The sequence below is a fragment of the Rhagoletis pomonella genome, unplaced genomic scaffold (assembly GCF_013731165.1).
Source record: "Rhagoletis pomonella isolate Grant_MI unplaced genomic scaffold, Rhpom_1.0 Rhpom_scaffold_00004, whole genome shotgun sequence".
NCBI lineage: Eukaryota > Metazoa > Arthropoda > Insecta > Diptera > Tephritidae > Rhagoletis > Rhagoletis pomonella.
In genome coordinates, this window is record NW_023458558.1 from 22232700 (window position 1) to 22245910 (window position 13211).

The 13211-nt window shown below is 32.9% G+C and overlaps 1 protein-coding gene across 1 annotated transcript in view; it reads right to left on the minus strand.

Annotated features, from left to right (window-relative positions):
• Nucleotides 1-7163: 7163 nt before the first annotated feature.
• The window catches only part of LOC118737241 (tubby-related protein 4), a 32768-nt gene continuing 26720 nt past the window's right edge, over nt 7164-13211 (minus strand). Inside the window, exons 11-13 of the mRNA XM_036467630.1 lie at nt 12263-12595; nt 9685-9876; nt 7164-7802 (exon numbers count right to left, since the gene is read on the minus strand). Of these exons, the coding sequence (XP_036323523.1) occupies nt 7686-7802; nt 9685-9876; nt 12263-12595 (642 nt within the window). The 3' untranslated portion in view covers nt 7164-7685. The remainder of the gene's footprint in view (nt 7803-9684; nt 9877-12262; nt 12596-13211) is intronic.

A 13211-nucleotide genomic window follows, 5' to 3' on the forward strand; every position in this document is an offset into this window, starting at 1 on the left:
ATACATACATACATGCAAACATACTGGTCTCCCCTCTCACTGAGTTAATCACATAGCCATATGCTTATACACACCCTGCAGTAAAATTTAGAGACAGTCTGACAAAGCGCTAGTTCCGAACTATATATCTCAGAACTATCTCTGAACTAGTGCAAAAGGAATGCAGAGCGGGACAGTTGAAAATTGCGTTGTATATGTGCAAATGCTCACTACTAAATTTGTTTGAATGATTGTAAGAAATGTACGTTTACATACCTTTGGCTGTAGCTGACTTTGCAGAGGTGCCCGCTGTTATTGGTTAGATTCCAGACGGCCCCACGATGTTAATATGTTAACACAAAGTTTTGTTTTGTATTACCAAACTATGAAATAGCATCTGCGAAGTGCAGAATGAAAGTGCATTTGAACGAAAAAGCCGCCAAACACATATCTATGTAAAGTAAAAAAGCCCCCCGCTACATCCCTTTTTCGATAGTTTCGAACTAGTTCTAAATTCGACAGATATGATCTAGTTCGTTCTGCGTCCTTTTTCTATAATTCCGAACCAGTTCTAAATTCGTCACTTTAGATATAGATTTCTGCTGATTTTGAGCTGATGGGGATCTACTTACTATCGGACTGGTTCGTTTTTGGCGATAAAGATCTTGTACGGAACTAGAAATTTTCCCTGCAGGGGCGTTCAAATCGCGGTGGAGGCAGTTGTGAGTTTTAAGATTTAATGAATTTTTGTTGCGTGCAGCTTACAATATATATTTTTTTTTAATAAAATAAGTAACAAAAACGTAATCGGTAAAAGAAAAGAAAAAACGAAAAAAATTTCCAAAAATCGAATCGCAAAAACGTTTTCTTATAAAAAAACTGTCCAAAATGCCAATGACATCGCCAGCTGGACAGTTGAAAGCATTGCTTATTGAGCTAGAACTGATAATGTCGGCCAAAAGGTCTAGTTCTACGCTAGTTCTAGCCTAGTTAGATTTTCTACAGGGCGACGTAAGCACGTACATATGCTGGAATTAGGGCGGTTCGAAAAAAAGTAACATTTAGGCTGAAGGCGTAAACATACTATAAAGAAGCAAATTTAGTTTAGAATAAAATGGGAAATTTTATATTTTCCACCCAAATGGGGATTAATTTCTTCCGGTTTTTCTTCTCATTCTACTCAGCTAAGGCAGTATCAAATCGCGCTGTCACAAGTGATACCACCTTGTATTATTGCATCATGGGTATTTGCTAATTTTATTAGCTATATAAGATAGTAATTGTTGATAATACACTGATTTGTTGATTCCAGGCACGAAAAGTGATTTTTGCGTTCCTCACGCTCTGAGCACTTTAGCACGGGTTGACACATTTTTGACACTTGTGAGAGAGTAACTTATTTTTACGCTCTAATTACCGAAGCAGCCCGGAAAGCGTGTGGAATAATTTTAATAACTCGCGTAAAGCGGAAAATTGGTACAGGCCCATCTACAGTATTGCCGTTGAGAATTTCCAGAGAGGAACAAAAAGGTGTAATTGACGAAAAAAGGGTCCCCATATTATTTCAGTCAGGTTATCAATTCGTTGGAATATATGTATTATTATATTTGCTTTTCTTTACTAGTAAAAAAAATCCGAGATCTCAAGTCAAAATCAAATTTTCTGGCTGACGTTTGTAATTTCGGTGCCATGACGAAGCATAAAGAAAAAAATGCAAGCAATTTTGTAGCACATGGAATAATAGTGGTTTAATTATTTTATTAAAACAAGCTTATTTACATCGAATATAACTCCAGATTGTTATTAAAAATAAAATTGTATTGCGTACGTCACACGGCGCATAACTCGAGAATGGGTGGCCCACTTTGAGGTATTTTTTTGGTGTGTTTGTTTGCCGTGTAAATTTTTTGCGGTACCATTTACAGTTGATGAATATGAAGAAGCAATTTCTTTGTAGAAAAATTATGAAATTTTGATTAAAAAAAAAAACGACAAATAAAAACATTTGGAGCTTACCTTTCTTTCGCGATTTTAGCTCGATTGCTTCGAATATGGTAATTCGAGCTCTTTAATGTTGCACTTTTAGTGTTCTGGAGAGATTATGCCGCCGACAGAATATTAAATACTGGCACACAGGGAATGTGACGTACATCGTCAAATGGGAAGTGCCGTAAGTTTGAAATCACATCGCACTCATTCGGGGGTGTAGGTCAATACCTAAATACCTTTGTTAACTCATTTACCAGAACCATTGGGCGCCTTACTTTACAGCGACTGACATAATCAATAGGTATCCATGAATCTCGACAAAAGACAACTACATTTCGCCTCTTTAGCCTACATAGAATTTCTGTAGCCCAACGAATCTCACCCATTTTGTCTTGTTGTCGAGAGCGAATGCAAAACAAACATTTCTTCAAATTTAAAAGGTAAAAATTTCGCTATTAAAAATTTACAAATGTTCCTAAAACTTGCAAAGAAATTTGGAAAAGAAATATCACTGTTTTTGTTTTTTAGGGGTAGTCATTGATAAAATTAGAGTGAGAGAAAGTTTTTCTTACAAAACCTATGGAACGGCACACACTTTTTTCTCAATTGCTATTACGAATGGCTGCTTCTCAACCAGTCAGATCTGTTCTAATTGGTTCATGGGCTTTAGCGTTGGCATTTGTTTGACAGAAGGCGCGTTAAAAGTATGCTTGCTACAATGAACGTAAAAAATTTGTCCAAGGTCAAAGGTAGCACAAATTGCTTTTTCGCAGTTTTCAGCAAACCGGGAAGGTTTGTCACAAAAATAGGTGAGACGAAAAGGTAGATTGTATCCTTGAATGTCTCACTTGACCGGGCTAAGTATATATATATAGTATGCTTTGGTACGAGTATAATATAATGTATGTATATAATAAATATGATTGATGATGACCATAATGATTTGGCAATGTGAAATCCTATTTTAACAAGTTACAAAAAAATTACAAAGACACCAAAGTGTTGTGAAATTCATATCGGTAAAATACATTTATTGAATAAATCATGAATACTGCGTTCGTATTCCAATTGTGCTGCATACTAATTGTATATGTATTTACATTTATATGTTTGTATGGATTAATAAATGTACATTTGTTTGATTATTTTTAGAGTTTTGGTTTAGCAATGCGTAAGTATTGTATATATTTAATACCTGATATATTATTTTCCGAATATCAAGTGAGGGACATTACTTTCATACAAATAGTATCTATGTAAAGTATGCGTATGGATTTTTAATATTTTGTATTAGCAATGTTGAGTGGTAATGCACTTATTTATGCATGTTTCATTGCAGTAGTGTATTTATAAGTTGTGTGTGTATCGAATTAACTGATAGGTTATTTTACTACAGAAATTATACATTATACTTATTATCTAGTGAGATTTAGAATTGAATAGCAAATTTTGAAATTTCGACTAACTACATATCCGATTTCGAAGCAAGAATTCCATTCTGTTTTTTTTTTTTTAAGCGTTTTAAAATTTATACATACATAGTTTTATAAAAAATATTTCATCCGATTCTCGAAAGGATTTGTTTATAAATATGTATATTACAATCCAACGCTTTGAATACTTTGATATAAGAATAGGTACTACATATGGATGTAGATGTTTAGCACATCAATGTCACACAGTTGAGAAATACTTTTCCAAATAAAATTGCATAAACGAATATTTAATTCGTAGTGTCAGAGAATTTATTTTTATAAAAAAATGTATCATTGGTTGCAAACAAATATGTCTTGTTACTATTATTTTACTATTTTAAAGTATGTACATACGTACATATGTATATATTGCAGAAGCTACATACTACATTTGTATGTATGTAACTAGGGTTATTATTGTGTGGTTCTGTAAGTATTCTCTATTCCTAATATGTATGTTTTATAATTACGTTTTTTTAATTACATAAATAAAATGGATCGGAATAAGTGTTTTAAAACCTAGCATTGTAAAAGTATGTAAATACAACGTTATTCAGATTATCGTTACCAAAGAAAGTGTTAGATATAAGTATGTAAATTTACTAAAAATTAGAATTCCCAAAATACAACAATTACTGCAGTAATTAAAACTTACTAAAAATTACTTGTAATGTAAATATACCCAGCTTGGGTGTGTATACATACATGCATCGTCCAAAATTATTTATTCATCCTCCATAGAGTGGTGTTGTCTATTTTATCGAGTTTGAGTTTAGCTTAATACCAACTTTCCAAGCAACATCTCTCTGTAACTGTGAAAATGTACAAATGTACAAATCATGTGATCCCTACTTAAAATGCCTAATTTATAAAATAACTCCATACATTTTCGATGAAAGAAAAGCTTAATAAGGGACTCCATTAACATATTAGTAGCATTCGCGTATTGTTAGGTTTTGACAACTTGATAACTGATGCAGTAACACCATACGCAATATGGCCATTTTGTTTTGGAAATAAAACCATATGACGTTATTTTCAATCCAGAAGTGAATTAAAGTTATATTCAAAGTTGTACAAATGAGTAATAAAGTCATAATCGATTCAACTAAAAATGCGTGTCTGGCCACACTGTTTGTGGATCACACATTTTTTATGTTAACCCAAATCGACCCCGTGTTGCCATATGGCAACGAAAAAAAAACAGCATGTATGAGAGGATGTAAAACAAAAACCGCTTACTTAAAAATGCTTATACGTACGTTAACAATTTGCTAAAAGGTGTCTCTTTTGAAACGCTTAAGCTCAAAATACAATAGCGCAGTGGCAGTGACAGTTTTTAAAATCAGCTGTAAAGCTGATGCCAGATACAACTTTGCAGCTTTGCGTGACATTTATAACACCGGATTTACATGATTCAAGTACTTGAAAGCAATTCTTGTTCATTCTCTTTTGTGTTTTCTATTTGCTTTTACACGTTTCAATTCTGTTGAATTCAAGTTTTTGGTTCTTTAAATGGGAAGCAACGAAAATGCCAAAAGCAAAGCACGAAAGTTGAAACGACTTGACGGCACAGACGCATGTGTACTCGTCCCTTTTCTTCTCACCCCCTCTCTTCCACATGCGAGCAGAATTGAATTCAATACTTGAACTGTGTAAAAGCAGTCTAACTTTGCCAGCAAAGCGCCAGATGCAAAATGTATGCCACAATGAACGCCAAGAAAACAATTTTGCACTGCGTTTTTATTCGTCAGAATTACTGTGGATTTTATACATTTTGCCTTAAAAATATCAGCAATGTAATTAAGCGTTATGTTTCTACATGAAAACTCGAATTTGGATAAAAATAAATAAATAATAAACCGGAGAAATGAGGACTATACATATATGCCTTTTTAAATGTTCACAGCTCATAAAAAATAAAAAATTGGAGCAATATTTTGTTGTAATTTATGGCAAAAATACACAACAAATACACGGGTAATTTTGTGTTAATACATACTTGAAGAAATCGTCCGATATATTCGGCATTAACATTCATTACCATATTCGGTATTAATTTCCATGCAATCGTTCTTAAATAAGAGAGTTCTAGTTACACTAATTGTGCGTGAAAAAGCGATATTTCTAAAAATATAAAAAAAGAATATGTTCATCCTAATACATAAAATACTTTTATATACACCCAGTGCCAAAACCAGGTATGCACTCCCCCGAGATTTTCCCCAAAAAATTTAATAAATTTCATGATTAGGAGTTTTGCACAAACCGAATAAAATTAATTTTAGTTGATAAAAAATAAAAGAATTAAGCTACAGTTAGTAAAACTTGTAAGTTTTTCATAAAAAATTAAAGATTAAAAAAAAAATACTAAGCTTTAAGATACCGGTTTTCAGTATGCCATATTTCATGGACACAATTTTTCGAAATACTTTGATAACACTTTTTTCTTAGTTCAAAAAGTGAGCGGCATCGCTTGTAGACGACTAAAAAACTGTTCTAATTTAAATCCATTAGTACACTACTTTTTACTCCCATTAAAAAATGAAACTTTAGTTATTTACATATGAGGTCATGAAAGCCAAGGAAAAATGAGAAAGAAGGATCTATAAATAAAAAATAAGGTCTTTTTCTGGCAGCTTCATTGTACCTATCTATTCTAGTAAAAGAAAACTAAAAGGGGGTATCTCAAGCTGTTCTTGTTTCTATTGGAGTAATGCATTTTATGCAGTACCTCATTTTTTTATTTTTTTTTTTGAAATTTCAGTAAGGTTACTCTGGCTCTCAATGCCCCATATATCATGAACCAACTAACAAGATCACGCAATCGGAAAAGAATGAAAAAAGTAAATTTCTGAGCGTTTTTGACATCTGCCTAAAGCTTAGTATCCAGCTCTTAAGAAAACGGTCAAGAAAAAATTGCCATTATTTCGCGTGTGTGTCCAAGGAATTTTGACATTTTTTATACCTCACAGCCTGTTGCCTCACTCTTTCCTCAAGAAATAATGGAGCGGGCATATATTTCTGTTGCAAACCTGGGTTGCCTTGTGCTCTTTTTTCACAAAAAACTTTAGAAAACCGTAGTAGAAAGCGTACTAAATTTCTGAAGAACTGCGTACTGCCTTAAGGAAATTTGACTCAAGAAAATTTCTTAGCCATTTCTTGTACGTCATTTTATATGGAGTTTTTGCTTTTCTTAAGAGCTGGATACTAAGCTTAAAAATGAAAACAAACAAAGAAAACGAAAAAGGCGCGGTTATTGAGTGCGATTAGATTTGTATTTATTATAAAATATAAAAAGTGAAACTTGATGACAATCAGCGAAAAAAGTTCATAAAATATGGTTTTAATGATTGAGAGTGTTTTACAATCGCATATTATCGGCACCGGCCGATTTTTCAATGCCAACGTTCTGACCACAAATGTGCACCCACTTTTCACGCAAATTTACGCCTCTTGGCAAATCAAACAGACGCACAAACTTGTTCCAATCACAAAGCACTTCATATTATATCATAAATTTGTAATAAATCAAAATTTCTAATTAAAACCGCTGCAGAAAACACATAAAATCGCTAAAATATCACTACGAAGAGGTAGAAGACGATGTAAACAGAACCAAAAAACATCAAAAACGCTACGAAAACTTTTTTCTGAAAATCGATTACAAATACAACGATGGCGGATTACGTGATCTGTAGTCGTTGGTTCATGCCCATATATACATACGTATGTTGCCAGTGAATTTGACGTATTGAAAACAAACCTTTAGTTTTCTAACGTTATTTCGTTCTTCTAAAATTCGATACAATTGAGGTGTTTAAAGAAATTTTAATTAAAATTAGTGCTTGAGGAGATGCCTTTGTTTTGGCACGCGGTGCAGTATAAAAAAGTATGTTTATTTGTATGTACATTAATATATGGTTTTTAATATCATTTTCTAATAAATATGGCGGCATATCTATAAAAATCCCTTTCACGCCTAATCGAAAATTTAATTTTTTTTTTTTCGAGAGGATCCGCAAGAATTGACTGATGATACAAATATTATTATTATAGATCTACTAAAATTACAAGCCAATTTCATCTTTCTTTCATTAAAATTATACACACATTTTCTAAGGCGCAAACAAAAGTTTGATATAAATAAATATAGCAAAACTTTAGGCCTCATTAAGCTTAATACTTAGAATCACTGATTTTTTTTCCAATATTAGCTGCAACTTTAAACCAATAATTTGCTTATTTTAAACGTTGTGTAACATTTGCCAAGGCGACAGCGAACGCTTGTAATGCGGAAAACGGATATTGGAAATCTAGTGTGTATGCGTTGCCATCGATTCGTCCGAATTGCATAACCTATACAAATTTCGATTCCAATGAAAGAATATTAATAAAAAAAAATATTTTATAGTAGGAGAACCGACAAGGGCACGACCTTCCACCAGCTGTTAATCATGAATCAAATCTACTTTATATGAAATTTAACGTGTTAGGAAATACATACATATGTATTTCGCGAGTGGGTTGACTGAAAAAATCCTGGCCAGGATATTTTTAATTAAATATTCAAAGATTGTATTCAAATATTCAAAAACTGTTTTTTTTATGTTTGAATTTGGCACTCATCTACATATTTAATGTACAAATTATATAAGGAATGTGAAAAAAATGGGTTGTCTATTTTTTCCCCGTTCTACCTATCTGGTTGGCATGTTTAAATAGGTAAGTAATTCTAGTCATTTTCACTCATCTGTTCAATGAATAAATCTTGTATCAAAATAAAGAAAATTGTATTGCGAACACGAGGATACAAGGTTCTGCGAAAAACCTGACCAAAATTCCGGTTGGCTAGCCCTTTATGAAATGCTGTAAACGTTGATCTCAGTATCGGAGCCAAACTTTAATTTAAATTTTTAGACAAACCCACTTTCGCACTTTCGTTTCGTTTTCTTTTTTTTTCTTTAAATAGATATTATTTTGACAAATGAGAGCACGCTGTCAATTTCAAGACTTGTGAGTGAAATATCGGAATCAATTATGTTTTCTGTTTTTTTTTAGCTATTTTTGAACAACCATATTTAATGCCGAATTTCCACTAGGCATCGACATGACAAAAAATGTATGCCATTTTAAAAAATGCCATATGGAAATTAACTTAATGACTATTTTTTTAGTGTCATTTTTCATTGGTCATTTTTGCTATTTAATGCCTAGTGGAAAACCAATATTAGTTAATAACTATCCACGCTTTTAAGATCTATAACTAACAGGATCAGTGATCAAAAGTGAAAAAAAGTGACAGGTGATCAAACGCCCTTAATAATAGAAGATATTTTAGAAATAACAGAAGAAGCCAAGGATGAATTTTACGAATTCGAAGGTCAGAATTTCTCATCCGATTAATCGGATACTGAATAATTTGAAATAAATGAAAATTTACTTAATTGAACTAAACAAATTTTTTTACTTATTTTTATTTTTTGGTAAATTTTTAAATTTATTTTTATTAGTATCACTGTTGCTAAAATGACACAAAATACGCTGAGACATGTAAACATAGTTTCTGGTCGTGGATTGCGGATGAGTACACCATTTTTCTAGATTAGGCCATTTTCGCACTATACTCATTTTAGGTTTGCATTGCCAATAAAAACAACCATCATGGAAAATGTTACTCACATGCTATACAGATCCGCAATCTACGACCCAAAATTAAGTTTACGCGTCTCGGCTTTTTTTGTGGCATTTCAAAAGTTGAGATTTTCCTTATGGTGTATTTTGATTTAAAAGCTCGCCAACCGGAATCTAGGCCAGGTTTTTCGCAGCCAACCTTATATCCTCGTGTTCGGAATAAAATGTTCTTTATTTTGATACAATATTTATTCTTTAAACAAATGAGTGAAAATTACTAGTATTACTTACCTGTTTATACCTGCCAAGCCGATAGGTAGGTAGGCCAGGAAAAAAATGGACATTCCATTTTTTTCATATTCTATGTGCTTAATCTTTCGATTGGTATATAAGTTCATTAAACAATTGAGTGTAAAATTAAAAAAAAAATAATTTTTGAATATCTAATTAAAAATATCCTGGTCAGGACTTTTTCAGCCGACCCTCTCGCGAAATATTTCCTAACCCGTTAAATTTCATACAAAATAGATTTCATCCGCCAAACAGATGGGTGAAGGGCGTGCCTTTGTCAGATCTTAGACTATTATGAGGTGTATGTATTTATTACCTGTTTACCACGAAACTCAATTTGAAAATTCTTTGCAGATTCTTGTGTAACACGCCCTCCAAAATCCAACTGATACACCTGGCTCATCTCATTCCACATCGGCGCTTTATTATGCATAACAAATTCTCGTCTCACTGGAGCTGGATTTGAATAGATGGACGAACCGTTTGGCTCGATTTTTCCACGTTTTAGCTAAGGAATTATAGTAAGTATATATTTTATTTGGCGATTGAATACACATGTATGTATATATAATAGGGGGTTCGTCTAAGTGCGTAAATGCCTTGTAACTACGTAAACCCAGGCCCATCGGAAGGGAAAAGGTCAAAGTTTCTACGTGCTACATTGAGTAAAATTTTTTTCAAGAAAACTCAATTAAAAAACAAGAGTTTTAAAAATTTTTTAATTATCTGCAAAATAGTTTCAAACTAAAACTTTCTTTCTCACTTATCATACTTTTTCAATTAACTTATACCCTGAACTCAATTTGAGATTTTAAACAGATGGAAACTTCTTACATGTGGTTTTGAAATCAAGCCCTTTCGATACCCATATTGTAATAATTAATTTAAATTATTGAATAGTTTGACATTAAACTTTTAAACAGTTGGCAACCTTTTTAAACCTCTTTCGCCTGACACTTATGTATATTGTGATACATATTCAAAACAATTTCGATTCATACCAATATATACTAATATATATTTTGAAAGCCGTTTTTTTTTGAGTTTACAAAGCTCGAAATATGAAATCAATCTTATACTCATGGAAAATGATATATATATAATTCTTCTGTAGGTGTGTTTGTGAGTGAAATCCTCCTAAATTAGGGATGCAAGTCATAAAAATACATCGATGTTTTTTTCCATTTGATGCATCGAAATATAGCATCGATTCATATCGATATATCGTATATAAACATCGATAGTTTCGATGCATCGAATTGTTTATTCGCGTATTGACAGCTATTTTTGCTTGCAGCGATTTGCCAGCGAGAAAAAAAGCTGATCAAAGTCATCTGTTTTCAATTCATGAAAATATGGAAATTAATTTTAGATTTAGATTTAGTTTTATTATTATGATGTTTAAGTTTGAAATAACTTATTAGAACTGGAAATGTATCAGAAGCAAGCTAATACTCATATACTCATGTTTGCTTAGCAAATTGCTTTAGAAAAACTTTTAATTTATATTCTTTTCACGTTTTCTGTTTTTATGCTTTTGTATGTAAACAAAATTTCGATCAGCTGTACTAAAAACTTGCAAGTTTTTGCTAGTTTTGCGTTCGTGTACCCGCGCTAACATTTCTTTCTTTGAGAGAGATCAGATAAAAATTCATTAGAATTTTGCTGTTGAGAGTTTTATGCTGCGAGAATACGCGAGCACACTTAATATCAACAGGAAACAATCGGAGCTTCGATAAATGTTTAAGGGCCGGTTTTACAATGCAGTTTTTAGCTGAACTTAAGTTTTACTTAAGATTTTGCGTTTCACCAACCACTTAGGTTAAACTTAAGTCGCGGCCATCGGCGACTACAAGCAAACTAAGTCGCAAAACAGCTGATTTAGCAAACATATGCTTATGATAAATTTTGATTGAGAAGCAAAACAATTTGTCGGAAAAGTTGATGCATCGAAAAAAATACATCGATATATATCGGAACGTCCAAATCGATATTTTTTCTGCATACCTATCCTAAAGTCCCGGATTTTAACGAAGTTTTTCATAGCCGATAAGCGTGTCAACGGAAATCGTAAAATTTTTCAATGAAAAAATTAATTTTGGGCCAAACTCACTTTCGGATTTACAGTATTAGTAAGGATAGTAAGGATATAGAAATAAACATATATATATAAATTTAAAACAAAAAAGGCTATTTTCCGTTAGTGATCGTAGCACAGTTTTAGAATTTTTCTCGCAGTTCCCATCTGGGTAAGAAAATTTCCTTTCTAATAGCTTTCCGTTTATCGTCAGGAAGATCCAAAACGCAAAAAAATTACACACATACATACATATGTGGTGTGGAAAACCGAGGGAACTAAACAATCTTCAGAAAAATGTGACTCAATGTCCGAGATCTGAAGGGAAAAGAAAAAAAATTACGTATTTTCGAACGAATTTTAGTCAGCCCTTGCCAATTTTGGTTTGGAGACAAACCGGTTTCGGTGTTGTGCCATCTTCAGTATAATTTTTCGTTGACACAAACATTTGCAAAGCTCTACTCGTAAGCGTCACTCTATGAAATCGTTTTCTCATTATTAGTAACGTGCATGAGTGCGCCAATGAACTTTACATTTGACCCTGGTATCTTACGAGTAAAGTGTTCAAGGAAAAAAATTTTTTAAACAAAGTCTATGTTAACACAATGGAACTCTTGGTACCAATAACGGTACATACATATGTATGTATGTTGTATGTTATAATTTTAAGCTCAGATATACGTTCTTCAATAGCTTACAATTTTCTATTATTAATGCCGGAACACATATGTACATATTTATGCATATTGTATATGTAGGTTGTAGGCATATGCACTAACATACATACATACGCATACATATGTATGTGCATACGTACCTTTTGAAGTAGTTGTGCCTTTTGGAATGTTTCCAAATCACGATATTGTTTATTGTAATTGGCGCCGCCGTTTTCTTCGCCTGACCCATTTGTTCCGTTGCCTTCATCATCTGAACTTTCTATGAGACATTGTTTTTTACGATATCGCCGATTAAGCAGAGGTGAATTTAGTATGTGACGAATGGGGGAGCTACTTTGGCGCTTGTTCTTTTTGCTGGCAGCTGGCGAAGCTGGAGAGCTTCGCGGCAGGCGCTGTGGCGTAGCAGGCGGTGTGAGACGACCTTCATCGAGGTCGCGCAAACGGCTGATGATATTCTCTAGGGTTGTAAGTGCCTGCAAAGTACATAAATACATTTGAATAGGTGCCAATGAGGATAGACAGTTTAATATTAAAGCTGATTGGTACATATGTACAGTGGCGAGAGCATAAATACACTGACAAAAAAAGCGCGTTGTAAAAATGAATTTTTTTTTATTACCGTTTAAAAATTTTCGTATTTAAATCAAGTGAAAAGTGTTCAAAATTGAATATTTCCATTATACATACACTAGGTATAATGGAAATATGCAATTTAAATGCGCCTGTATTAAAATGAAGCATTTTTCACTGCACGGATGGCGTTTTGCACGTCTCGGATGCTTTTTCATATGTGATTATATATATACATATATAAATTATAATTAAGTATATGTATACAAAGCATGCACAGCGGTGACAACGCATTCACACATACATACATGGAGCATGTTTATCTGTGCAAATGCACTAATCGCGCGCTGTCATGTTGATGCAAACTCAACATTTGAAAAGAAATTTACATGTGTGGCTGTAGCTGAGTGTGTGAAGACACTTGATACAATTTGGTTGGTGCCAAGGGGGTCCGGGTTCAATTACCATCAGACGGAACATAAAATTATTATTTTTTCTTAATTACGAAAAAGCATCTGT